Source organism: Stegastes partitus, unplaced genomic scaffold (genome assembly GCF_000690725.1).
Source record: "Stegastes partitus isolate 25-593 unplaced genomic scaffold, Stegastes_partitus-1.0.2 Scaffold298, whole genome shotgun sequence".
Classification (NCBI taxonomy): Eukaryota; Metazoa; Chordata; class Actinopteri; family Pomacentridae; genus Stegastes; species Stegastes partitus.
In genome coordinates this window covers 384,853-412,330 of record NW_007578029.1, presented here as the reverse complement: position 1 = coordinate 412,330, position 27,478 = coordinate 384,853, and the positions used below count along the sequence as shown (strand labels likewise).

The 27,478-nt window shown below is 45.9% G+C and overlaps 2 protein-coding genes across 2 annotated transcripts; one reads left to right on the top strand and one right to left on the bottom strand.

Moving 5' to 3' along the window:
- Positions 1 to 452: 452 nt before the first annotated feature.
- On the top strand, positions 453 to 17,011 carry LOC103358253 (rho GTPase-activating protein 20). The gene is made up of 15 exons (XM_008283149.1): positions 453 to 535; positions 5,232 to 5,405; positions 5,510 to 5,659; positions 7,337 to 7,378; positions 7,453 to 7,537; positions 7,622 to 7,699; positions 8,147 to 8,213; positions 8,462 to 8,650; positions 8,767 to 8,939; positions 10,192 to 10,356; positions 10,937 to 11,049; positions 11,163 to 11,355; positions 12,322 to 12,436; positions 12,909 to 13,780; positions 16,220 to 17,011. The coding sequence occupies exons 1-15, from the start codon at positions 453 to 455 to the stop codon at positions 17,009 to 17,011; spliced, it is 3,291 nt and encodes a 1,096-aa protein (XP_008281371.1).
- A 4,907-nt stretch (positions 17,012 to 21,918) lies between these two features.
- On the bottom strand, positions 21,919 to 27,478 carry LOC103358245 (adrenodoxin). The gene is made up of 4 exons (XM_008283141.1): positions 27,041 to 27,478; positions 24,057 to 24,181; positions 23,833 to 23,962; positions 21,919 to 22,763 (listed from the first exon to the last, which is right to left on the bottom strand). The coding sequence occupies exons 1-4, from the start codon at positions 27,172 to 27,174 to the stop codon at positions 22,655 to 22,657; spliced, it is 498 nt and encodes a 165-aa protein (XP_008281363.1). The 5' UTR covers positions 27,175 to 27,478; the 3' UTR covers positions 21,919 to 22,654.

Genomic DNA, 27,478 nt, shown 5'->3' with positions numbered 1-27,478 from the left:
CAGCATTTCACGAGGGGGTCCTTTAAGAATCAGGAGCTAAAACAGAGCGTTTCAAACGGAGGGTAAGGAGGGGAGCTGCAGGGATTTTTAAATATGAGAGCATGTAAATACATTTTAGTAGATCCTATAAATAAAGCGACAAACCTGTAAACGTGCAGAATGTGGGCCCTTTAAATTTGTCAGGTAGGAAATACCAAGATGAGCTGATTTTGTGAAATTGTCCCAATTGAGGCAAAGCTGCAGGAAAAAATGATAAACTCATGAGAGAAACATCCACTATGATATTTAAATCAAATCCACATGAAGTCCAGGAGTCAAGGTTTCTCAGCAAAACGTTGCTTTAGAAGGAGACCATCAATGTTTTTCACTTCACCTGTCAGTGGTTCTAATGTGGCTCATCTGTGTAGTTTTCATCCTCCTTCATCAGCCTTTTTCTTTGTCTTTTTTAGAGAATGAAGACTCAGAGTTATCGACGCCAGTCGGCTCCGTCTCTGGTCATCACCAAGGCTCTGATCAGGTCCAAGACTCTGTCCAGGTAACGTACATTACATTTGGAGCCCACATTTAAAGAAGGAAAAAGGTTATTTTTGCTCTGGTTCATTTGCTTTTTTACTGAGGAAAGTAGTGCAAAAGCCCTTTATTAGAGTTTATATAAAGTTTATAGTGATGTTTCTTGACAGTTTGTAGCTGGATTGAACCGCAGATTGACTTAAAATCATATAAACAGAGGGCTGGTTCTAGCAGAGCTACAAGGATGAAGCCATTATTCGATTAGTTGTCATTAGCTTGAGTAATTTTTTGACTCCAGCTTCTTAAATGTGAATATTTTCTGGTTTCTTTGCATCTCTTTGACAGTAAACTAATTATCTTTAGGTTGTGGAAATAACCACACAGTCGCCATGTTGGGCTTCAGGAAACACTGATCCACATTGCTGACTAGTTTTTAAAACTTTCTAGCTGATCCATTAAGTTGTTTGCACTCTTTGGCCTGTGTCACGGTGAAGAACTCTAAACACAGTGTCGTAAATCCACTCATGTGTGTGTTGAGTGTCATTAAAGGTTAACAGCAGGTTAAGTAGATCAGTTGGAACTTCCTCAGATGCACTCAGACCTCCTCCAGCTCTGTTACACGGCGGTCGCCGAGGTCAGGCCATCCCGACAAAACCCCGAGGCCACGCTCTCACACACGTGCACACACTCACATGCACGCTCGTATGGCCGAGGCACAACCCTGAGTAAGATGTTGGAACCACTCGCATAGATAATCCTCTTGTTGCCAGAGGATCAGGCATCTATTAATAGAGTCTGTCTTTGAACATATGTACTGGGAAAGTGAAGAAGAAGTAACCTTATTAATGAGCTGTACAGAAGCTCTGATTAACACCCACCCGCTGTTCTGGAGTGTTGACATGGTTCATCCAACACGTCCTCGCCTGTAAAACCACATGTGTGAACATTTATCCTCCTCTGACACATCAGTAGCAGCTCAATCATCCTCAGGCTTTAAGTTTTCCTTTTTTATGATTTAGCCAAATTATGTCAGATGACTTGTTTACACCTTGTTTTTCATATTTTTCAGTTTTAATAGGATTATTTCTAAATTCCACCAACAGTTCAACATTTTGGTCGATACGCTGATTAAGATGAGAAGTTTGATGCCATCACTGCATTAGAACCTGCAGCTGCTTAGCTTAGCTTAGCTTAGCTTAGCATCCAGACAGGAACCAGGAGACAGAACCTCTGAAGCTCACTAAATACCACATTTTGTCTTTTTTTTAATTTAATCTGTGCAACAACTGAAGAAGAGAGTTTATCAGTAGCCATGTGCAGGATGATTTCTGAGCTAGCTGCAACCTTTTCATCACTAGAAGGTGCTAATTGATGATCTGTTAGAAGTACCGATGAAGAGCTGGACACTCAGCCATGACAGCCACTCACAGTATTTCAAAGTTAGAACCCAGAAGATATTTTCCTTTGATTCGACACCTCCAAATTCAAACGAGCTCAGCTGCAGCGGGAGGTCTGATGAGTCAGCAAATCCAGAAGATAGAGAAGATTTTCATCCTTCATCTGAGTTTGGAATCCGTTGTGCTGTTCTACGTCTGTAGGTGCTAGTTTTTCGATTTAATCAAGTGTGGAGTGGAACAAGCACATTAAGTATAATAATAAATACGTATAATGCAGTCTTTCTGCTTTAACTACAGGATAAGGTTGTACTTTTTCCTCCACTACATGCTATGTGGTTAAAGTTAGACGACCTGACAGTTAGCACAAGTTCAACTGTTTCATTGATTACTAAATGACCAGGCAACTGTTTTGATAATTGTTAGTTGATTTTCATGCAAAAAAAAAAAGTTTCATGACCTCACAAAACACGTCATTGGTCAAAACTAGTAATTCAAGACCGCCTTGAGGGAATTTCCTCCAATTTTGCACAAACGTCCGTTTGGACTTGAGGATGAACTAATTAGATTTAGGTGGTCGAAGATCAGTGTGAGCTCATGAAATATGCTTTTTGGCATAACTTTCTAATTATTATTATGAAAGATGAAATGATGAAGTTCTGGCATTTTGCATCCAAAAGGTCAAAGGTCCAGTTTTTGCTGAGTCATACTTCTAATACTTTTATCCTTTCTTACCACTTTTGCTTGTAGCAGAGTACTAGTACTGTGTGGTTATCATACTTTCGCATAAGTTCTGGAAGCTCCTTCTGCTGCTACATCCAGGCTAACTGCTAAACGTTCTTCTGTCTCTCGGCATCAGACAGTGAACGACTTGCATGAATTACATAATGTAGTTTATGTAATGAAGAGCGCTTTGATGTCTTGTCACACTCTCTGGAATCCAAAAGCCAATGTGGATCATGCAAACTTAATACAGAGCGAGTTTGAAGCTGTCTTGTGTTCGGTGATGAAGGACACCAGTGATGGAGACCCCTCTGGTGAAAATCAAGCCTTTCACCTCTTTAACGTGTCCATATGGTGTTTTTTTTATACGCCAGAGGACACATCATGAGCAGAATAAGTCGTCGACACCATGGCTGTGTGGTTCCACCTTTAAACTGCAGTGTGCTGATGACGGCCTCAAAATCACAGATTCTGACTTCCTGGATTTGCTATGTCACAAACCTAGCGAACCAATCAGGGTGCAGGGTGGTAGCTTCTCTATCATTCTCCTTCTTCAGAATTGGTTTCTGGTTCAAACGCATGACTGAGTTACTCCAGTATTACAACTGTAGCTTTACATCGTCGGAGCAGAGCAGCAGGTGAGCTGGTGTGCTCGAGCTGCAGTGATTGGATAAAGAGAGGTGGACAAAGAAAGAGGCAGAGGCTTCATAGACCCAACGTAGATCGGATGAGTTCCAGCAAATGTATTTTAAGACAGGAAGGGATTATTTTCATGGAGACAAACTTGTAAGAGATGAGATTTTAGGAGTTTAATCACAGACTGGAGCAAGACTTTGATCAAACAAGCGTTCACTCATCAGGATTTTCAGCAGGTACCTCATACAGGTACGACTTCCTGCTCACTGATCACAGCTGAATTGATAACACCCTGTTGTGGGATGTGATTGTGCTGAAAGAACGTACTTCCTGTGTGGACTCAGGCTCTTCAGAGTGGCCCAGAAGGTTCTGCTGGTGTTTCATCAGGCCTTCATGTGGCATATCTGCTTGGTTGATGATCCTCACGGTGTCAGCTGAAGCATCTGTTCAGTGATGACGGTAGTTTTGTTCGTGGCCTCGTTTCCCTTCAGCCCTGACTCAACAGAACTCCTCTCACACTGGCAGGAGAAACGGCTCTGGACCCGTTTCACGTGATCCATCCAGAATCTGAACTCATCTCAGCGCTCCAAGGTGGAGATGAAACTAGAACAAGAAGCTCGATTGTGTCTCTCTGCCTATGAGACTCTAATATGAATGACGTGACTGTATGAGTGTTGTCAGGGTCTCGTTATGCAGCTGCAGCTCGCTCAAAACTAAGTTCTCTCATCAGGCCAAATGAATCTGATAAGATAGGAAAGTTTGAGCCAATGACTTATCTGCTGCTCAGCATTACCATGTTCAAAAACAACTTATTGCATTACATAAGAAGTGTTCGGAGGAACTTTCATAGCTTAGAAGCGGCAGCATGACTCATATCAATGTGCAGTGACTTATGTGTAGCGTCTCAGATAGTAGATGGTGTTTGTTCTTCCATTTTCCATGGTATCAGGTCTTTACTGTACGTCTACTGGTTTTTTTTTAAATGCTTGACAAGTAATGTCCAGAAATGTAAACAGAAAAGAGCAAGTATTCACCACACAAGAGACTTTAAATGGGCTAGCTGCAGTAGTTACCGTAGTGATCATGTTAGTTTGATGTTTGTGATACATACGATTGAACAGTAACATGAAGCGACATATAATGAACAATAATGCACTCATAAACAAAAGAACTCTAAACCCATTATGTTAGATGATCTGCAGCTTATAGACTATGACTGTGTTACAGCTCACCTGTCTGAGGTGAAGTGTGACTTACTGTTAGATAGTGACCAATGCTGGAGATCATTTATAGCTGGATTGATAAAGTTACTGATGCTCATGTGGATCCAGCTGCAGCTCTTTAATAAACTCAGATTAAAGACTCCTACAAACATCTGGAAGCAACAACCTTCAGCTCCTGTTGATGTTTTGTTAAACCTGGGATTGTTTGTAATATTTGTCAGTCTTATAAATCTGACTTCATCAAAGTGAAGTTTTGTTTTTTTAAATATTTTTCTTTTGACAAATTGTCTCTTCTGTGGCTTTTTGTGATTTGGCAGCAAACTGTCTTTGTGTTGTTCTGGACCAACATCGGCGCTGAAATGTGGAACGACTTCCCCAGATCACTTTACTCAACTGGAATTAGCCTACGTCACACATGTCTTCCTGTTAATGTGCCTGGGACGGCTCAGACAGTACGATAAGGAAGTGTTACTTGATCCGATGTGGTAGGATGCTGTCGCGACTTTTATGGAAAAGTGAACAGGATGAGGATTCAGACATGAAGTCGACACGAGAAGATGCTGAACAGAAACGAGTGCAAGTCTGAAAGAGGCTTTTCACTGCATGAATAGTCGATGTTTTCATCAATCAAACAATGAATGAAAGTGGTTTTGTCAGAGGAAGCAGAGGGATTTATGGGAAATGTGGTTTAAAATGGAGATCCCATTGTACCCAAGTTAGTTTGTCCCCTTTGTTTGCCACCCAGAGAGAGCTTCCTGGTTCCTGTGTGTCCAGAGACCTGCCCGCTGGTCCAGTCCTTCCTCACCGACTCCAGCAGGTCCTTCCTCCTCCACGGACACGCTCAGCTGAAGACGGGGATGCAGACTCAGGACAGACACCTCTTCCTGTTCAACGACATGCTGGTGATCGCCAAAGCCAAGTAAGCGTCTCTATCTGTGGCTTAGCCGCACTTTGGCCTTCACTGGTGAATTAGGTCAGTGCCCGGTTCTGAGGCTGAAATCAGAGTGAATGTGTCGCTCCCAGGTCGGCCAACCACTTCAAACAGAAGGCCCAGGTGTGTGTGTGCGAGATGTGGACGGCGGGATGCATGGACGAGGTGTGTGAGGGAAGCACGAACCCCGAGAGCAGCTTCGTCATGGGCTGGCCCACCTGCAACTGTGTGGCTACGTTTAGGTAACGCACACGCACAAAGACACAAACATTCACACGTTATGGAATGTGTTTCGTGTTTAAACGTGTGGACGATCACGTAAATACGAACCCTGCTGGTATACTCTACCTGATGAGTGTCCAGATTGATTTTGTAGTTCTTGTATATTTCACAGCTCAGTGTTTAGAAGTTTGAACCGAGGCTCAGTTTCATCAAAACCGGTTACGAGATTGGAAAGTGAAACAGCCGAACCCAAACTTACGTCAGAGGCTGTAAAGGTGTTTATGTTTCAACAGAAAATATGTTGGTGACGCTGTAAACTTGACCTTAAATGCCAGAGGAGCAGACAGCAGACAGGATGAGGCACTGAGCCGTACCCCCCCATGTGATGTAGGGCTCGTATTTATCAGGTGTTTTCAGTCGGACGTGGGTTCAGACTGACAGAAAAACATCCCTGTGATGCATTTCTGGCTCTGCTTTTAGGAGCAGCAGTAAAAGCATGTCGACATCTTTCTGATTCGGGGAGGACAGTGAGCTCGGTCCTGTTCTCCGATCGGCAGCTACATCATCACAGTTTGTACTTTAAGCCTGAGAGCGTCGTTCAGCAGAAGGCAGTTCTCTGAACTGTCGTCACTGCAAGTCAGAGCAGGAAGCATCGTAAACATGTCTGTCCTCCTCCGAGGGACTGTTTACAGTCATACGATAAGTTCACTGGCTGCTCTTCGGAGGAATTTCCAGGAATATTCAGGCTCCAACCTGAAAACCTGCATGTGCTCATCAAACAGTCTGTATTAGAACTCTAACATTTCATGTTGGCCTTTATCTGACATGCTGATGTTTTCCAACGAACTTCAGCTGATGGTGACATACGAACACATCTTTTCCACCGAATTGCAGAAGAACAGTTTGTTCTGTGGTGGAATTAACATCTAATTATGATTCCTGTTACGGTGACGATTCACTGAAATACAGTTCTTTTCAATGCTAGAAAAAATAATAAAATTTCTTCAGCCTGTAAAACATGTTATATTTAGTTTATGTAATGAGTTGTCTGCCTGTCACTGTAAAGTTGGGGCCAATGGTGATGTTTAATTTAATTCTTCATCAGCTGATAACAGTAATGATGCAGATGATGTGTGAAAATTTTCCCTTTTACTATTTGAGGGGACACAGTCACTGCATCCTGGGCTAAATGCCGCCTAAGACGATAAAGAAATACAAGCGTTTTTCATCCTCTGTAGTAGAATAAGAGTGAGGTCGGTGCAGTCAGACCATTCTGCACAGTGCTGAGTCAGCGCTAGAGAGCTCGTTTACACCAGGCATTAGAACTGGTTTAGATCTTATTTCCCCGCTTTATGTGCAAGTAAACACGAGCATTGTTTCTGTTTGCAAAGAACAAATACATGCTGCAGGTAGCAATAGAGATACATTGAAAGGAAGTTACCGTTTTGCCTGTTGTCTTAACCCGTTACTGCACTTTAACGCGATGCTGGTGGGATGTGAATGAGTACGTACGACTACTCACACAGAGGAAGTCGTTTAATTAGCCGGTCCTTCAATGTGACTCAGAACGCGCTGCTAAAAGAATGTTGGTCGTACGGAGCCCAGAGGAGATCAGGAAGACACGTTGAAGCCAGATGTGATCAGTGTATATAATAATAATAGTGTGAAGCTCATTAGATATTTGTGCTTCTCCTCAGCTCAGCAGAACAGAAAGAGAAGTGGCTCTCCCTCCTCAAAAGGTAAACATAGCTCAACACAAACTCTGATATTTATTGTATGTGTGCGTGACAAGCGGCGTTTCCTCCTTGTGTAGTCGGATAAAAGAAGAGAAGGAGATGGAGGAACCTAAAACCATCCCTCTGAGAGTCTACGGGAAGGGACTCAACACTTACGCTGTTGTAAGTTTACTTGATCTTATTGTACTAACTCTGTGTAAACACACTCTGAGGTGATGTTACGATGACGTTCATGTCTCTGATTAGACCAAGACGCTCCCGGTCAGCAACTCAGATTCAACCAATGAGGTGATCCGACTGGCCCTGCAGCAGTTTGGCATCATAGTGAGTAATAAATACCAGAAAATCCCATTTCTGTCACTGTTTACCCACAAGTTATTAGTCAAAGCAGAGTCATTTGAGTATCTCCAGAGAGGATCCTTCTGTTCTAGTCCACTCAAACAGAAGGATTTCCTCGTTTAGCGTGCTTGTTAGATGAATGATCTTTGGGTTTTGTTCAGTTGATGAGTGTTTTTCTGTTTATTTTATTTATGCGTTTGTGTATATTCAGATCTGTGAGTGCAGGTCAGTTTAAAGTCACAGCAGAAGCATAAACCAGAACTCAACAGAGGCCAGTGTTTTATAGATGCCTCCGGAGCACCAGCAGCATGTGAAAACTTAAAGAAAACACCACTCTTTGTCGGGTTTCTCAGCCCTTCCTGGAGCGGTTAGCTCTCTAGTGTTTGCTGCCTGTTGTTGTTTTTCACACTGTCGTTCTGTGTGTTTTGTCAGGGAAACGTCCGAGACTTCCAGCTGTGGGTCATCTCCAAGAGGGACACGACTCCTTATCCTCTGATCGGTCAGTGAGTCCGACAAAACTGTCACAGTTAGTTTCCTGAGCCACCTGTGTGGTTGAGTTTCTCTCCAGGCCCTGCGGGCACAAACCTCTGAACACCGGGGTGAGACGAGTTATTTCAGGCACAGTGGAGCATTCATTCCCAGAGAAGAGCGTCACGTAGCTCCTGCAGGGAGCCGCAGAGGAGCTGCTGACCGATAATGTGATCTTTCTGTTGTTCTGTTACAAAACTGTCCTCGTCTCTGTCTCAGGTCACGAGTTTCCCTTCAGCATCCAGATGAGTCATGTGAGACCCGGTCAGGCAGGAGGTGGAGGCAGAGATGCTGCCGCAGCACCTGCAGACAGAGAGAAGATCCTGCAGGCGGAGCAGGTCTACAAACAGTGTCAGTTCATCCTGAAGCCTCGACCCGCCGAGGCGCTGCAGCAGCACGTTTCTGCAGGTGAGCTCGTCCGACTTTACCCGAGTCAGTTTGTACTTCAGTAGCTTTGTGTAAGTGATGTTTAAAAACTAAAAGATGAAGCAGTAATCCTCACGCTGTCTGGGACGTTTAATCAGATTTGCCTCAGAAGTCATTCAAACGGAGGCGTTCGCTCATCGCCTGGGCCTTCTGGAGAGGCTCCTCGTCCCACCTCAATGAGCTGTCCCTCGCCGGCGCCGCTCGAGGCTGCCTGTTCAGCCAGCCGCTCAGCTCCGTTTGTGTGGACGACGCCCTGCCGAAGCCCGTCATGGTGAGCAGGAACACTGACACAGACATCCACACTGAGGCCTTGTCCACATGTCGGGCATACGGGTGTTTACTGCTACGTTTTCTATGTGTTTGGACCTTTCATCCACACAAATGCAGTTTTAGTTCTTGGGAAACGCTCTCTGGATGAAGATTTTCTGAAACTTTTCGTCAGAGGTCTCACGTCTTTGTTATTGTTTTGAACATCCTCGTCTCTTCTGTCCTGTTACCTGGAAATCAGGGTTATTGAGCCGAGTTGCTCGTGAGGATGTACGAAGATGCAGCTGAAATAAAGAAACCAAGTTTATTATTGAAATCAGTCAGCCATCATATGTTTCTTGTTTATGTAAAACTATTTTGTACTTCACTTCAAGTTGTCACGATCACCATGAGCAGATAATGCAGCTCTGCTACACGTCATATTAAACTGATGTTGCTCCGAGGCGAAGACGTCTCAGTTTGTTAAATGCCTCCAATCTCATATGGGAGGGGAGAGGAGGTGAGGAGGTGAGGAAAGGAATCAAGGATGTACAAACTCAGAAATGGGACGAGGGGAGAATGTGTGCTGTTACGTCATGTGTTGGTGGGGGTCTGCATTTGAGAGGTGCAGTTCAGTCTTTATGTTATTTATAGAAAATGAAGGAAAACCTGATTTAAAAAAACATCTGGACAGCACTTAAGTCATTTTAAAAACATCTTGCATTCATCCAGGTGGTTTTTGTTGACACCTAACAGTACAGACAAATTAAAGGACGGACCTGAACTCTTGAGCAGCTCTTGTTGTTCGTCCCTCCGGCAGACCTTCAGAGGCTAAAGAGAAGATGAATAGAAAGATGCAGTGAAGCTGTTCTGGCAGCACATTGTGTCCAAACTCCTCACTAAGACACTTTGTGTTGGTTGTTCTGTTATTTGTCCTCAGAGAAAGTTGTTTACAGCCACACGTCCACCACCTCACTGGACTGGTGTGGATCATAGTTTAGATTTAATTATACAGTAATCAGCATCACATCTCAGCCTGTAGGCCACCATGAATCTGGAGTTTAAAGTCCTTCTACTGCTCAGTTGTTAACTGCTGGGGCTCATCCAGCTGCTGCTGATTGAACTGACAGCAGCGCAGCTCCAAAAGCATTTTTTCTTTATTTCAGTAACAAAAACACTTTAGTTGAGTTTCTGTTTTAAAAGCTCACGTCAGCAGTAGAGTCAACAGCCGTCTCACTCACTGTATTTATCCCTCACATTGTGCTCTCTGTCTCCAGGACATGCTGGCGTTTCTGTACCACGAGGGTTCGTGGACTCGGGGGATCTTCCGCCGGTCGGCCGGAGCTCGAGCCGTCAGGGAGCTGCGAGACTCTTTGGACGGCGGAGAGGTTCAGCTTCCTCTGACACGCGACCACGTCTTTGTCATAGCCGGAGTGTTTAAGGTAGGACTTGTGTGTATTTACAATAAAATATCAACAAGTAATGCTGGTCCTGCTCCCTGCTTTCACATGTAGATGAATGTTGATGGTTTCTCTGGAGGTAACAGCATCCTTTGTGTACACGCCTCCTCATTGACCCACATGTGTAAACACGACACCACTAATGAGCTGTTTTCCTGCTCTGCTCAGTGTTTCACTGCGTAACGTCGGCAGGACAAGCTGTTCACAGCTGAGGAGCACAGATAGGCTTGTTAAAGTAATCTGGATTATAATCTGTTATTATCTGCAGGGATAACACAGCTGCTGTGCACGAGCCTTTAAACCGTGTCACGTCTTTACACAGCAGCAGCAGCAGCAGCGCCACAGATTCCATTCCATCATTTTCACTGATTATTTGCTCCTGATGTCGTCAGTTTTAATTGCAGTAGATGCACATAAACATTGTTTACTCTCCTTTATAAGAAGCAGCAATAAAAGGTCCAACAGTTCACCTGATGAAACCTGTTCAGAAACACAGAGGAGACGAAACAATTCTTTGCTGTACAGGTTTTATTCTTTATTGCTGCTGTGTGCTCGTCTGCAGGATTTCTTGCGCAGCATCCCGGGCAGCTTGTTGTGCTGTGAGCTGCATGAGGAGTGGATGGAGGCCCTGGAGGAAGATGACGACGAGGAGGAACAGGTGCAGGACGTACAGAGGTACCAGACTCATGCTTTTCACTGCTACAGAGCCGGTCGATGAAGGATTCTAACAGGATTCACCAGAAGGCTGCCACCACATCACCTTTTTATTGCTTCAAAACTTCCTGCAGGATGATCGGTCGGCTGCCCAAAGAGAACGCCCTGCTGCTGCGCTACCTGCTGGCCGTGCTGCACGGTATCCAGGGCAACGCCCACGAGAACCAGATGACGAGCTTTAATTTGTCGGTGTGCATCGCTCCCAGCATGCTTTGGCCTCCTGGAGCGCCTTGTAGCCCCGAGGTGGAGGGAGAGGGAACCAAAAAGGTGAGAGGGAAGAAGGAGATGTACCTGCTGCAGCCGTGACAGGTGGCTGGTTCATGTAGGTTTGAGTGGATGCACGATACATCAGCATCAACAATACGAAGTGCATTAAGGTGGATGAACTCAAACACATCAGGGTGCAACAGTTTTTGCTGCTTGATAATAACTGAGGGAGACTCGAGCGTCTCCTGCAGCCTGCATGTGATGCGTTCAGGGAGCTCTGCTGGAAGTAGCTCTGTTGAGGAACCAGATGCAGGAGGCCTGGAGCCACAGTGAAACCGGCTCTAAATGGATTTCTTCCTCAACGGAGTATCGATTTAGCAGCTAATACACGGTGGAATGTGACCCAGACCTCGGACGCAGTCGGCTGCTCGTGCCACGATGACTTTGACACCCAGGAGGCTGTGATGGTGCAACACGATTAAATAAATCTGTCTAAGCAGCCTCACAGCTCGCAAACAAAGACAAGCTTGTTGTTTGTCTGCAGGTCACACAAACAGAGCAAAACAGAGCATGAGTCGCCTTCAGCTGCTGGAATCTGTTCCTGCACCTCTGAATAGTGTGTTAGAAAAAAAAAAGACAATTCTCCAAACACTCATGTCTGACTAAAGTGTGTAGAGTTACAAAATGCTGCCTGTTCTGTCAACTGAGTTATTTGTGGCCAAAGATCTTTGTGTTTAACTCCAGCGTAGATCAGTTTATTGTAACACCTCTAAAGCACATCAAGGTTTTGTCTCAGGAATGTGCACTCTGGAGGCTAAAAAGTCTTGTTTTAGAACCGTGTGACCTTTTGACATGTGGACTGGAAATGAGCAAAGCATCAAGCTGCTCAGAAATGACACCCTGTGGAAAAGCTTAACATTACAATTATTCCACTGCTGATCTAAAGCTCAGCTGTTCCACTGCTGGTCTGTGTGAAGCTCAGCTGTTCCACTGCTTCAGTGTGTCATTGTGCTGTCGTTGCTGCAGGTTTGTGAGCTGGTGAAGTTCATGATCGAACACAGTCAGCAGATTCTCGGAGAGGATCCGTCGTCGCTGTTCGGAGGAGCTCCGCAGAGAGTCAACAGCGAGGAGACGGGATCAGGTAGGGAGCAGGTTCAAACAGCTGCAGGCTTTGGAGTCTGTAATTCACACTGTGTTACCTTCTGTATGAGTCAGATTCATGCTATTAATCATTCATCTTTGTAGGTACTTCCGTCATATTTATGTAGCTTTTATGAGACAGACGAGTTGGCTCGAGGCTACAAATTAGAGTCTCCAGAAAATATGTGACTGCTTTCAGTGAAGGCATTTAGAGTAAATATGAGAAGGATGTTTTGGATGTGTGTTGATATCATAATAAATATGGCCTCAAGTGACATGAGAACACACACACAGGACATTATTGTGTGTTTAAGTTTAATTTTAAATGTTGCTGCAAACAATAAAACAACACAGTAGTATTTAGCAGTTGTAAACGTTGTTCACTTCCTCAGCTGTGAAACCTGTTCATCCTCATGTTCCTATGTGGTGTTTTCTTTGTTCTTTCTGCCTCCACCTCCTGGGCGGACCGTCAGGGTGCTGGGTCGACCCGCTCACCGACTCTTCCTACGACAGTCTGGAGAACGAGCTGGACAACAGCAGCGGCGGCTCACCAGGATTCTGCAGCAGAAGGCGTCTCCGGCCCAAACCGCTACAAGGCAGCCTGGACTCCATCCTCACCTTCAGCGACTACGACCAGGACACCAACCCGGACCCACGCCACAAACAGAAGCTGCAGCCTCGGGGGAGGTTCAGGAGGCATGAGCCGGACCTGTCCAGCTCCACGCAGGACGCGGTGCTGGCCGAGGCCTCGTCCACCCTGGACTCTCTGTCCCTGGAGGGCCATCGCACACAGCGGCGCCGCTCAGAGCCGGCCATAGCGTACGCGGCCAAGTTCCAGCCGTACACTTCAGGCAGCACCGACGGCCTCACCGGCGAGGACGAGGACGGAGAGGAGGAGCTTTCTAGGAAGCCGAGCCGCCACACACTGACCCTGCCCCACTGCAGAGGTCAGAGCGGGGTGAACGGAGGGAGGTCGGCGGCTCTGGAGGCCAGCTCCTCCAGCCTCTCGTCTACACCCGTCTCCCCCGCACCCACCCGCTCCTCCCTTGACTCTCTGGACTCCCTCAGCAGTGACCAGACCTGGGTGAGCAGGAGGGCGCTTCACCCGACCAAGACACAGCTGCCCTCCAACTCACTGTCCACCTCAGTGTCCACCGCATCCTTCACCTCGGCTGAACATCCAGAGCGGACTTCAGCCAAAGACTCCCCGCCCAGAGAAGCTCTGAGCTGGGGGACTTTAAAAGGCTGCAGGGGCCTCCACCCGAACTCTTGGCTGAAAAAAGACCGACGGCTGTCGCTGACGCAGCAAGACAACTTGGAGAAGGAAGAGGAGGACAAGGCTGGGGTGAGTGGACAAAGGAACTCTTATATATCTATTCATATAGACTAATTATGTCATATACAAAAATGTCACTTCAGTTTGTAGTTGGAGCTGAAATAATGAGTTGAGTTAGTCAACTGTAAGTTTAAGAAGTGGTTCATTTTGAGTGGAATCCTAAAAACTAAATACATAACTTAAGAAGTCATCAGCATAGTATGTGAATGTGAGCTGATGAATGAATTACAGCCACATTTGTATTATGGTTCATGTCTATAGTGACTCAGTATTTGTTAATAGATTTTACCTCCATCCACCCATCCATCCATCCACCTACCTCTGTCATCCTTTATGTCTAATGTGCCACAGTACAGCTGCCATAGTTTGCACATTACTGGTGATTTCCAGGTGTTTGTTGTTTTAAACGCTTTTAATCTACTTATGTTTAAATACACTGGTTGAGCAGATTTTTCACAACAAAAGCCTTCCAGCAGCTTGTTCATGGGAGGCTTTTATACTGAAACATCTGCAGCAAGTGTGGAGCTCTGAGAAAACAGAATTAAAAAGATGTTTCTGAGTGTGACAGTAGATGTTATAAGTTCATGTTACAGCTTCCAGCAGCTATTTGTGAGACTTTACAGCCAAGTTAGAGGTTTATTTTCTAAGGATCCTCATTGTTGCTTGTCCAGTTGAAACCACAGGAACTTAACGAACCCGCTCATGTGACAACCAGCTCTCCTTGACGTTAACGTGAACTGGCCCTTGGTTTAGTGACCTTTGACCTCTTCCAGTAGATGCTGTGGTGAGCACAGGCGGCTAATGATTGGCGTGTCCAGTATTTATGTTGTAGTCCTGGGAGCACCCACAGATGTCACAGGTGATGTCAGACACCTTTCTTTTCTGTCTGAGCAGAGGTTTGACTTCAGTGTGAGGCAGCAGACTGGATGGTTTGTCGTAAACACAGACTCCTTATTGCTTAAAAATTCTCACTGGAGACAGACGTGTGCACTGTGGTTTGAAGGTCTGGATGTAGTTCTTAGCTCAGAGAGCTGAGGAGCTGCTGCACCTCCTCCTCCTCCGGTGTGGTTCCATCTTTAGGTCTCGTCACTTCTGTCATTAATAAACTGTGGTTACAGTTTAAAGACAACTGTACAGTGTCATTCAGCAGATGCTTTTATCCAAAGTGACGTACATGTCAGAGCAGATCCAACACAAGCAAGGATTGAATCAGGAGAAAACAATTGAGATAAGTTCCAGTGTGATGGGGCGTTGATGCCAACAGCAGGCTGTAGGCAGGTAATGGGAATGTATATTTTATATTTATGTAATTTTTTCAAAAATGTTTGTTTTTGTGCTGTCAAGTGCAAAGGTGTTCAGTGAAGAGCTGGTCTTTAGTCTTAAAGACTGAGAGGGACTCAGCAGATGGAACAGAGTTTAGTAACTGGTTCCACCACCGTGGAACCACAGAGTCCAGCTGTTGACTTTGGGCCCTGTTGTGGTGGTTGTATCAGGAGGTTTTTGGTGGTTGGTTGAGTGTAGTGAGTGAGAGGGAGTGTAGATCTGAATGAGAGAGTTCACGTAGGAGGGAGCTGTTCTCATAGTGGGTTTTCCAGCAAGTGTCAGGGTTTGGATGTGATGTGGGCAGCAACTGGAAGCCAGTGAAGTGATCTGAACAGTGGGATGACATGTTGCTGTGTTCTGGATCATCTGCAGAGGTGTGGCCGTGGATGTGGGGAGGCCTGCCAGTAAGGAGCTGCAGTAGTCAGTGTGTGATACTATGAGAGCTTGGACCAGGAGTTGTGCTGCTTGTTCAGACAGGAAAGACCAGATCTTCCTGATGTTGTACAGGGTGAATCGACATGACCGAGCAACAGAGGCCACATGAGCCTTGATGGTTCGTTGGTCGTCAACCATGACACCCAAGTTTCTGGCAGATTTTGAGGGTTTGAGTTGGGTTGAATCAAGCTGGATGTGGATATGTTGTTGTAGAGAGGGACTGGCTGGGATGACAAGGAGCTCAGTGTTAGAGAGGTTGAGTTGAAGGTGGTGATTTGTCATCCATGTTGAGATGTGTGCAAGGCATGATGAGATCTGGGCACAGACTGTGTGGTGGTTTGGTGGGAAAGACTGGGTATCATCAGCATAGTGATGGTATGAGAGACCATGGGCCTGGATTATTGCACCGTTAGACACAGTGTCTTGCAGATGCTGTAGGAGATAACTGTTCTCTCCTTCCTCTCTGTTAAAATCCACAATGAGCTCTGTGCTGTATCTGTTGAAGATACTGAGTGTTTGTGCTGTGGATCTTTGCCCTCCCTGTGTCTGCAGATGGGATGTTGATGTTCTTGTTTATGGTCATTGTTGTCAGAAGAATGTAAAGTGTTGTTGGATAAACTGAAGGAATAGGTAATGCTGCAGATGAAACCGTCTATGGGTCACAGATGGTGTTTGTGCTTGTGCACACAGGGAGGAGCCACACTGGGCAAACTGGTCCCAGACAGAGGAAGAGCCAGTGAGAAAGGAGCAACGAAAGTCACCTCCAGCAGCCAACTGAAGTCCAAACCATCCAGGAGAGGCTCCAAAGATGGAGGGAACCACGCGAGGGTGGGACCGGGTCTGGAGCATGACAAGCTCCGACACCCTCAACACAACTCCTCCAGCCCTCCCTCCCACCACCGCTCCACTGGGAGCCTCCAGTTTCCCAAATCCTTCCCCTCTCCAGAGACCCTGGTAACGGTCAAGCAGCTCAGTGACGTCCACAGCAATCCTAAAGCTGACATCAGCACCCAGAGGAGGGCGGCGCAGAGCGGAGCCACGGAGCTGAAGCAGCCGTCTCCATCTCTGTTTTACAAGCACAGCGGACCGTCTCTGTCCCTGTTCAAGCGACAGAAGTCCTACTCTGCAGAAGAAGAGTGTAACTCCCGGCTCTATCAGCGCCGTGGGTCGGAACCAGGCCGGCAGGTGGTGGACCGAGCTGCCACTCTGACCAGGGCAAGGCTGCCCAGTGATCCGGGACTCAAGGTGTCAGAGGTGGATTCACAGGGAGGTGCCTCAGAGGCCCAGTTCTGCCTTTCTCCTCACGCTACCAAAACGGTGAGGGACTACTTCTCGTCCCACCTGCACAGCAATCCCCACAGCAGCCAGCAGGTGGCGCTGGCTCTGGTGGAGAGTCGCAGGGAGTGGCTGAAGAGATGCAGCGATCCATCAGCAGAACCAGACTTTGACCAGCTGCTGTTTGCTGAAGAGTCCTATGTGTGATTATGACTGTGGGCTGGACTGAAACCAGGTCAGATAAGTGAAACACAAATCACCTTAAGTACAACAAGATAGAGCCACAAACGCACAACTTGAATGTGGTCATAAAGCAAGGCCATGGTTGGGTTTAGTGTTGACAGCTGCTGGGATGCTCACTCAACATCTAGAAATTGTCGGTTTGAGTTTGCAACGCAGCCTGAAGATGAACTTTTTTTTTTTGCCAAAGTTGAGGCAAAACCTACTCTGACATATGACTGGCTGTGTTGTATAAGTATACCTGCCTAGTGCTTATTGCCATTAAGGGAAGTGTATTAATTGTCCTCAAGGCTGGATTTACACATGCACAAAGAATCTGTATACTGACAGGACAGTAACTGTGATCAAAGCAGATCTGTTGTTTTGATAGCTCATTTGAAGGGTTTTGTATTTAAATATATTAGGCCAAAGGTAAACCTGCCAATTGTAAAGTACCTGCTGTTGCCTTGTTTTCTTAATCAGAGTTGTTGTCTTTGGATGCCTGATAGCCGATTGCAGCTGCAGCACATTAGAATAATGAAATTGTGAAGGGCAACTAACAGCAACTTGTACTTCCTGAGCAAACAAACACACAGGAGATCGTAATTAGTTGGTAAGTGTGATTGGGACTTGGTGCCAGGTAGGTGTCAGGCGTTGTTGATTGAGTGTCAATGGGCAGGGTGGTCTCTCTGTTTCTACTGGTCAGTATATCAGATAGGGGTGGGTCCAGCCCTAATCCCGTTGGGTATATAAGCAGACATGCAGTCCTGGAGCGTCAGCGGAAGCGTCAGCCTGCATGTCAGACCTCGTTGCGTGAAGACCGAGGTGAGTAAAGACCTGCGAGTCGGCCTGCGCGAGTCCGCCGAGCAGGGGACGCCGTGGGGCGCCTTACTCGGTTTTTGTCCTGCTAGCTCTACTCTCCGGACTACCATGTGCTGTAGCAAAGCTTTTCAGACAATGGGACCCTGCAAACCTCCTTCAGTCTTGCTGCATGGAACTGCCAGTTCACTGTCACCTACCCAGGTAAATCTTCACATGTTCAGGTTCGCGCCCTGACCAAAACTTGGTTCCATCCAGAAGACACTTCCACACCAACTGCTCCCAACTCCTTCTCCAACACACACCTGTGCTGTTGGACAAGGAGGTGGTACAGGTGTTCTCACTTCCAAACAATGGAAGTTCACTAAGCTCTCTCTGCCAAGCACCAACTCCTCTTCTGAATACCCGGCAGTCAATCACTGTCACTGCACCAGTTAAGCTCTTTGTGGCTGTCAGGGTGTCAGCTGGGTACCTTTGTAGTCTGACTACACATGCTACTCTCTGCCATTCAAGACTATGAACATTCACACAGTCAAAGCCCAAACAACTGACTTTGCTCAAGCAGGTCTCCCACACATCAGCTTTGTACTGAGGTCCTGGCTTCTGTGCCTCCTGTAGCTAGTTCTCATCACTCCCAGTTGACAACAAGCCCTCAGACACTCTCTGTTCCTCACTGGACTCCCCTGTGAAGAAGCACTGCCCTCTAACATCCCAACCCACTCATACCTCTATCCAGGCAAGTCACCACAAAAAGTACTGACAGTCAATGGCATAAATCCAAAAGGCCTAACATTATTCTCCACAATGACAACTGCAAAGACCAACTCTTCTTCTTCTTCTACTACTACTACTACTACTACTACTACTACTACTACTACTACTACTACTACTACCACCACCACCACCACCACCACCCTTCACTCTGCTCACCACATTCTTCACAGACTAAGTCTCTGCAATCAATCAATCAATCAATCAATCAATCAATCAATCAATCACTCACTCACTCACTCACTCACTCACTCACTCAATCAATAACTGCTTCACACAGCCCATCTCTTCTCAGTGTACACAACCTCACCTGGTGCAATAATCCACTGACAAATCCCCACCATCAACTCAGCCTCCCTAAGACTGAGCTCCTTGTCATCCCAGCCAGTCCCTCTCTACAACAACAAATCTACATCCAGCTGGAATAAACGAAACTCAAACACACTGAATCTGCCACAAACTTGGGTGTCATGTTGATTCACCCTGTATCTAAACAAACCAACCATAAAACACCCAAACAACAAATCACAACTTTACTACAGAGCAAGGTCTCACACCAGGTTAAAAGACTGAATAAAAGTGGGTCTTGAGGTTGGTTTGGAAAGCAGACAGTGACCATTCACTTGGACCTCAGCACCTCAAGCTGACTGGAGATACCATGCAGGGGCACAGGGGTGAAGAAGCTCACAGAGGAAGGGCGGGGCGAGGCCATTTAAAGATTTCCTTCCATCATCTATGCACCACTTAATCCTCACTGGGGTCACAGGGGACTGGAGTCTATCACAGGGCTACACTTGGAGACAAACAACCAAGCACATTCACACCTACAGACAATTTAGAATCACCAATTAACCTCAACATGTTTCTGGACTGTGGGAGGAAGCTGGAGAACCCAGAGACTCCACGCACAAAGATCCCGGGTGTCCTCACCGGGACCTTCTTGCTGCAAGCCAATGGTGCTACCAACTGCACCACCTTGCAGCCCCATTTAAAGGTTTAAAAACACATAACAGAATGGGCATAACATGCTCCAGTCAGCAGACGGGCAGCAGCGCTCTGGACTAACTGGAGACGTACAAGGGAGGACTGGCTACCTCCACAATAAGGTGCATTACAGTCATCCAGCCAAGACGTAATGAAGGCATGGACTGCTGTTTGAAAGTGCTGATGCACCTCAGCAAGCTGCCTGAGGTGAAACAACTCAACCTGACTACTGCACTAATTTAGTGGTCCAACTGAAAGTCACTGTCCATCTTAGAACCCAAGTTAGTCACAGTGGACTCCACACAAACTGCCAAACGACCCAAATCCACAGAGGAGGATCCACAGGAGCCACTAGGGCCAAACACAATTACCTCTGTTTTCCTCTCATTGACATTTAGGAAGTTAAGGGCCACCCAGGCTTTAACATCCTCAAGACATAACAGCAGGGGTTTGAGAGAAAACGCATCACTTTTTCTCAGGGGGACACACATACATCTGGCTGTCGTCAGCATAGCAGTGACAAGCACCACCATGTTTTCTGGGGATAGAGCCTAAGGGGGAAAGCAGGGGTCCTACAATTGTAATATCTACATCTGACTTTGTGGAATTAACAGTATAGAGATCAGTGGCACACAGTTTGACATGTCTGTAAGTCAGCTTTGACTTGTCAGAATTGAATTGCAGATATCTCCAACTGTATGTCATTGACTTCTATACCATTAATTCCACAAAATCTAAAGTAGCTACTAAATGTTACAAGAGCTTGCCAAGATCTGGTCTTTCCTGTCTGACCATGCAGCACAACTCCCAGCACAAGCTCACACAATATCACACATTGATGACTGCAGCTCCTTACTGGCCCCCACATCCACAGTCAAACCTCTGCAGATGACCCACACTGCAGCAGCACATCACCCCACTGCCCAAATCAAATTCTAAACTCTCACACTTGCCCACAAAACCACAATGACAACAGCTCCCTCTGACCTGAACTCTGTCAGTCAGGTCTACACTCCCCACCGCTCACTACTCTCAGCAAACACAAGGCGCCTCATACAACCACCACAACAGGCCCGAGGTCGATAGCTAGACCGTTACCAAACCCTGTTGGATCTGCAGAGTTCCTCTCACTCTTTCATAACAGACTGAAGATCCAGCTCTCCACTGAACACTGAAGAAAAACCAAACACCAATTCCTATCACCTCCCACTCTGACTGCCCCCAGGCACCAAGGTCCAATCACACTTCAATTTGTTCTACAGCACTTATGCAGGTTGTTGTCTCCTGACTAGATCCTCGCTTGTGTTGCATCTGCTCGCACGTGTGCATCTGTTCCTTGAAACCGTACAACTGCTACAAGCTACATTCACACACAGCTATGATGCATATGTTACAGTATCACAATAAACCTGAGTTTGGTTCAAGCAGGCAGCTTTTCTGCATCCACACCGTATTAAAACATTAACAACAGGACACATTATGGGCAGGAGTGTAAATGCAGCCTGGGTCGTACACACTGTGACTGTGTAGAGAGCAGCACTTTGCTTTTCCTATTACGTGTATATTAATCATTGCATAATGAAGAGCAGCTTATATGAGTATAGTTCATGTTATTTACATGTTTCAACTTTGCACAAGTTCATTAGTAAAGCTTTCTTAGTGATGTGCTACGTTTTGCCAACTGCACTGTGTCTGTAGAGCTCACTGCTAAAAGAGTATCACTGCTGAACACGTACTACGAGACGCTGAAGTTTAGCTTCCTGCACTGAGCCGCTGCTCTTTAAAGATCTGTTCTGCAGTTTGTTGACATGCAGCTTCCACACGTCCACAGCAACTTCAGTTAGTTACAAACAAACAGGAGAAAATCACAACGATAAGGACGATGTTGGATGTCTTTGCAAATCAGAGACGTTTCACAATGTTTTTCCAGCTCTTTTTAAGTTATTATTGTATTATTATACCATGCATTCCTAATTCCTACAGCTTCTCTGCATCACAGGATGACTTGTTTTGTATTTGTTGCCAATAAGGTGGTTTTCACATCAGCCTGTACTGATTTGAATTCTCCATGTGTGTCGTGTTTTTCAAGCTTTTCACTTTATGCAGCTTAAACCTTCCAAACAAACTGTTGCTTTCTTAAACCGCCTCCTTATTGTGTGCGCTAATAAGCTTTCAAGTCTGCTTTTACAAATAAAACCACATGTTCAAACCTGATGATCTCTGTTATTGCTTGACATTTATGGCAAAGACTTTAAAGGGCGACGCCAACGCTTCTCATGTGTGAGGTGCATCAAACATGTAAACTGAAAGCTCAACACGCCTTTAAAAATGTACATTTTTTTATTATTATTTTTCACTCTATACACAGATATACGTGTGCTCTAGCTATGTACAATCACGTGATGAAGTCTGGTTACATGAAGGATTGGATCAACATAAAAACAGTCTGGCTTTACATACGCAGACACATAAAATATAAGGAGGGTGGGACGGTCGTCACAATCAGCGTAAACCTCTAAGGCGTCCAGAACTGTTAGCGGTTCAGTCAGCTGTCTACCTTTTCCTTAGAAATGACTCAACTCACACGTACAAACAAGATCTGAACTTAAAAACTGTAAATTCAGTCACAGGAACAGATCATTTCTTAGAAAATGGAAGGCACGGCTACAAACTGAAGTCAGAGCTAATAAAAGCCGTCCTCGGTGACAAAACATTCTGTGTGACGCTGATTAAAACAAACAGACCAGATGACACGGCGTCCCCGGCTGATCTTAGCTAGACAGCAGGTGTTTCTCTCATAAATACTTGGTTAGGATTCCACACTAGAGCAGCAGCAGCAGCAGCAAGGTTCTGCCTTCTTGCCTCCTGGTTACTGAGAGCTGTCTCTCCTTTTTCTAGGACTTGGACATTTTTTATAAAATAGTAAGAAACAGTTTTGTGGCAGCACCGACAGAATTCCACCTACCATCGTCCCCCATGCGCACACGTTGTACCCTCGCTTCCGACCGGGCGCACCCACACTCTCTACATTCGTGTCTCTCGGCTACAGGCGTCCGGTTAAGACGATCCGTCTTTGCTTTGTCGGATGTCGGCTACGCTCTCCGGGACTCTGGCCACCATCCCCTCCAGGGACTTCGTCAGGCAGATCTGGCAACCCAGACGAGACCTGTGGGGGGAAATGAGGAGAGAACAAGAAGTTAAAAGGCTACAGCTGACAGCCATGTTCCTCCTGACTGTTATCACTCTGACTTTGGCAAGAACTTCTAGTTCTATGACAATTACTGAGTTCGCAGCACAGCCATTGTCTTTATCAACACATGGTCTCATTAGTCTGCATTTTCGTCCCTATTTCATACCGTTTCCTTGTCTCACAACAGAACAACGTGTAAATGACAACAGCGTTCTGGTGAATTCAGCTGCATTAACACCCAGAACATCAGAGAGCAGGACACAAGCCGACAGATGTAAAGTGCTTCCTCTGCTTTTTCCCTTCAGCTGTTCACACATCATCTGTGCTTCGATACCAAAACTCTGCACTTCACAAACCGCTTTTTTGTTCCGTGATCATTTAAAGCACTCCAAATACTTCTCAATCAGGACTTTGTCGTGCTGCACTGACTGCTGCTGACTGAGGTCATGATGCAACACTCACACAGTGATGAAGGACATCGGTTAGAGTTACCTGAACTAACACAAACATATTTTAAGACATGACATCATCGATTATGCCGACCAATGGCAGCAGCTCTACTATTTCTTTTACATTCTTCTCTAAGCTTCCAGGTGTGCTGTGATGAGTGACTCAGGCCCTGATCCTGCTGTAAAGATGCACATGCAGCACACTGAGGGGCTCTCCTGTGTTTACTCCTTTGTCTCCGGCTGATTAACTGATCGGCTCTGACAAAGCTCATTATCTCGACAGAACCATCTCATCAGCACCGTGCGGGCTGTGGGCCTTTCTTAAAAGGATAAGGCTGCCATTGTTCATCCTATTACTTTTTATCATCACAATCTACAGCAAATACAACAACGGTGACGACGTTCCACTGAGGTGTGCTGCTGATGTGTTTAAACCTGACGCGTGTGGCTGATGTTCCTGCACAGTAGAGCGCCGCCGTTCTCCAGAAACAAGTCAAACAAACATCTGGGTGAATGTGTGTAAGTGTGGATATGTTCCTTCTGTTAGTTCTAGATACATCCGGTACAATCTGGTGCGTGCAGGCGTGCGTCCTTACGTGTCGGTGAGGCCGTAGGCTAAGTCTAGCATGTCCATCTCCTCATCTGTGACCGGCCCCAGCTTCTTGTACACTTCCTCGTCAAAGATCAGGTGGCACGTGGAGCACGCCAGCGTTCCCTCGCACGCTCCTGCAGCACGCAAACACGCTCGGTTACATGCAGGCAGCTATCTGATGTGAGCAGTCCAAGCGTAATGTACCAGTATGTGTGTGTGTTTACGTACCAAATCCATCAAAGTCGAGGTCTTCGCTGATGACAATGTCCAGCAGAGACTCTCCAGGCGCCCCCTTCACCGTGATCTTCTCCCCGTCCCGGTTGATGAAGTGGACCGTCACCTTGTTGTCAGACCTGAGACACACAGAAGCACACTGACATTTTAAAACGTCACAAGACGGTAACGGGATTATCTGACCACCTATTTATTACATATTCTGTTACTCAAACTCATCACAGGTCTCTAAAGTCGGTGCACCGCTACTGCTGATCTGTACATTCACTCCACTCATGAGTGCCTGTGTTTGCTGCCCTGCACTGCCCTCTGGTGGACAGGTCGCCAAAACAACACCATTTATCAGAGCCACCAGCTGTACAATCAGAAAGACTGATTAAAGTTTCTACTTTCTGCCACTCCTGACTTCAAACCTTCCATCTGGGACTGACCACCCACCTCAAAGATTAACTCCATCACGACTACTCACCAAAATCACTTCATTCTTAAACTCTCATTTAAAGATTTGCCAAAAATAAGTCACCAAGTTACAACTAATGAGTGACTCGACGAAGACCAACCAAAAACATCTGGGACTTCTCAGGATGGAATCATGGAGCAGACAGGAGACGAGTAAGGACATAAATTACAACCTAAATCGTGAAATATCACAAGTATGTAGAGGCACTACTTTTGCCCAGTGAGGTTAACATCTGTGCACATTTGGAAACATGTTGATTGTTTGTTTTCTACTTTTCGTAACATAAATAATCAAGGAAATGTTTGATTTTTTCTTTCTTGATGAGTTTTGACATTTTAAGACTTCATACTGACAAAAAACGTGACGGATGGAAGCAAAAACTAAACAACAATGGAGCTGCGACACCTCATCTAGAGTCAACTGTACATTTACGCAACTATTTTGGTAATTTAACAAACATTTAAGTTGTCTTCAAGCAAAACAGTTCAAATATTGAACGTTTTCAGGTTTCTGCTTTTCTAATCTTGTAGGATGTTGGACGGTTTGAGACGCCGGCTCTGCTCTGGCTGAAGGAAACTGATGCATATTTTAGAAAACTGGTATTTAAATGGATTTGAGTTTACATGAAGTCATTTCAATCCATCAAAACCTAAAACACTGAAATCTCCAGGTTTGGTATAATTTAAATTCTGAACAGGACACGACAAAGCTCGTGTTTTTATCGTCTTAGAAATATTTCAACCACACAACCTGTCTTCCTTTTTCAAGCCACAGACACATTCTTACACAACTTGGTCTCGTCACACTTTGACCACTTCAACAAACTCTTGGTCTGCAGAACATCCGCTACAGAAGCGACCGGATCTCAGGTGTTTTAATCAGAGGAGCGTTTGCAGTCAGAGTCCTGAAGCTCTGCTCAGCTCAGCCACTGACCCCCTTTTAAATCTCTACTTAAAAACATGCTTTTGTCTGAGAACCTTTGCTCATTTTACTTCTTTATCTGCTTCTACGTCTTGTTCAGATGCTCCTCGTTGCTGTGACCTTTTGGTTCTGATCTCATGTGAGCCTTCTACAAATAAAACTATTATTATTAATAAATTAAACCAGTTCTGTGCACAGTGGGGTGATGACGCTGTGCAAACCTTTAGAGAACCTCCAGCATTTAACTTGAACAACACACGTTATGATCCAGACACAACTTTTTAAACTCTGAACTGGTCAGTGTGGTGTCATTTCTTCTGAACCAGCACGATGCTTTCAACTGTAAACCGAGTGCCATGGATCTGAAAACAAACTAAACGTCGTCTCTTCTGTGTCACAGAACGAAGGACAGAAAGATAAACTGTTACTGTGTCCGCAGCCTGCTGATTAGAAAACATATTCTCGTTGAAGCGATCCAGTCTGTGTGTTTGCCTCTCAGAGAACCGATGATATCCAGCTTTACAGAACAAACCCAGTGACCTCTCGGGACTCTGAACAATCTGCTCTAAACAACAAACTCTCCTCCTGCACCACATGACCGTGTAAGACCAACACGTGTAAAGACTTGTTAATGGTCACATTAGACTTTAATGGGCCGACTGGGATTCCTGAGCGCCTCTGGGGGGCTCTGACGTGGGCGCTGCAGGGACGGTGTCGACCAGAACCTTCACCCTGAGCTGCAGGTCAGCAGATAGCAGCCACACAAGCAGACTGGCCCTGAGGAGGCTCGTATCTGAGCGGGGAGACGGATCGCTGTGGCCTTGTGGACGTGCAGTGATTCAATCACTTCTAAGGACATCAGCTGTGCTCATTACTTGTGGCACTAGTGCACATATGCAACAGTCACACATATGTTAGTGGGACTGGTCTTGTTTTTATGCAGAGGAAGTATAAATCCCAAACTTCATCAGCTTGATTGTCCAAGCACAAAGTTCTACTATGTGCAGCTGCAGACATGTTAGAAAGTGAAGCAAAGTTTAGTGCAAATGCTTTGAACAGGAATAAATACGATTATTAACAATTAACACATTAAATGCATGAGCAGAGAGCAGTGCTGCTGGAATAAATACAGATTACAGCTTGGTAATGTGCACTCAATGCATTCATAAATAACATCACATCTGATCAGTAAACTGAGCTCCAGTGATGTGAATGTAGACTAACACAGATTAATAACTCACCAGTTTGCTTAAACGCATCTTTCTGTTTACTGTGGAGCTCTGAGTGTTTTCCCCATGTGCTCTATTAAACAAGTCTTAGAGAGATTTGATCCAAACTCTTTCCTACCTTGAGGCACACATTCCTGCTCCGTTACACACAAACAAACACCGACAACCAAACCAGCCCGTTGAAGTGTAACTAAAGCTCAGCTGTCTGAACAAAGAGGCACCATGAGAGCAGCTCCAGTCCGACCTGAAGCTCTCATAACAAAGGTCACATTAAGCTGAAGGGAGTCCGGGGTGTGTTTCTGTGCCTCCGACCCGGACGGGCCGTTGTGTGGCGGTGTTAGCTGTGTGTGTGTCGGTGAAGGACGTACCTGAGCGGCTGCGTGCCGGCGGTCAGACTCCTCCGAGCCGTCAGGAAAGCTCCCCAGCTCGCCGCCGCCGTCCTCCGGGAGTATCCCCGTAGCCTGACGTGGGCCAGCCGTCCTAACGCGGTCACCAAAGACATTTCAAGTACAGAAAAGTAAACTAAAAACCCGGAGGAGAAACTAAACGAGCTGCTCCGTGCACACTTCACTTCAGTCGAGTTTGACTTGTCGCACCGAGCTAGCTAGCTAGCGGCTAGCTTGTTTTAGCTGCTAGGAGTCACTCTGTCACTGTCGCGCTCATTGCGTAACGTTCACCAAACGGCGGCTCGCGGTCTCCGCTCACTAATCAATCAGCTGATTGACACTTCACCGCCCGTAGAAAGCAGCAGAACACCGAGGAGGAGCAGAAGCTACCAGCTGCCGTCACACTTCCCAGTCTGATGC

Coding starts and splice junctions, on each gene's coding strand:
- LOC103358253 (XM_008283149.1), top strand. CDS start 453: ATGAAGACTCAGAGTTATCGACGCCAGTCGGCTCCGTCTCTGGTCATC. Junction 7,379..7,452: donor TGGCTCTCCCTCCTCAAAAG/GTAAACATAGCT, acceptor CTCCTTGTGTAG/TCGGATAAAAGAAGAGAAGG. Junction 12,437..12,908: donor CAGCGAGGAGACGGGATCAG/GTAGGGAGCAGG, acceptor GCGGACCGTCAG/GGTGCTGGGTCGACCCGCTC.
- LOC103358245 (XM_008283141.1), bottom strand. CDS start 27,174: ATGTCTTTGGTGACCGCGTTAGGACGGCTGGCCCACGTCAGGCTACGG. Junction 24,182..27,040: donor GCCGGCACGCAGCCGCTCAG/GTACGTCCTTCA, acceptor TGTGTGTCTCAG/GTCTGACAACAAGGTGACGG. Junction 22,764..23,832: donor GCCTACGGCCTCACCGACAC/GTAAGGACGCAC, acceptor TTCCCCCCACAG/GTCTCGTCTGGGTTGCCAGA.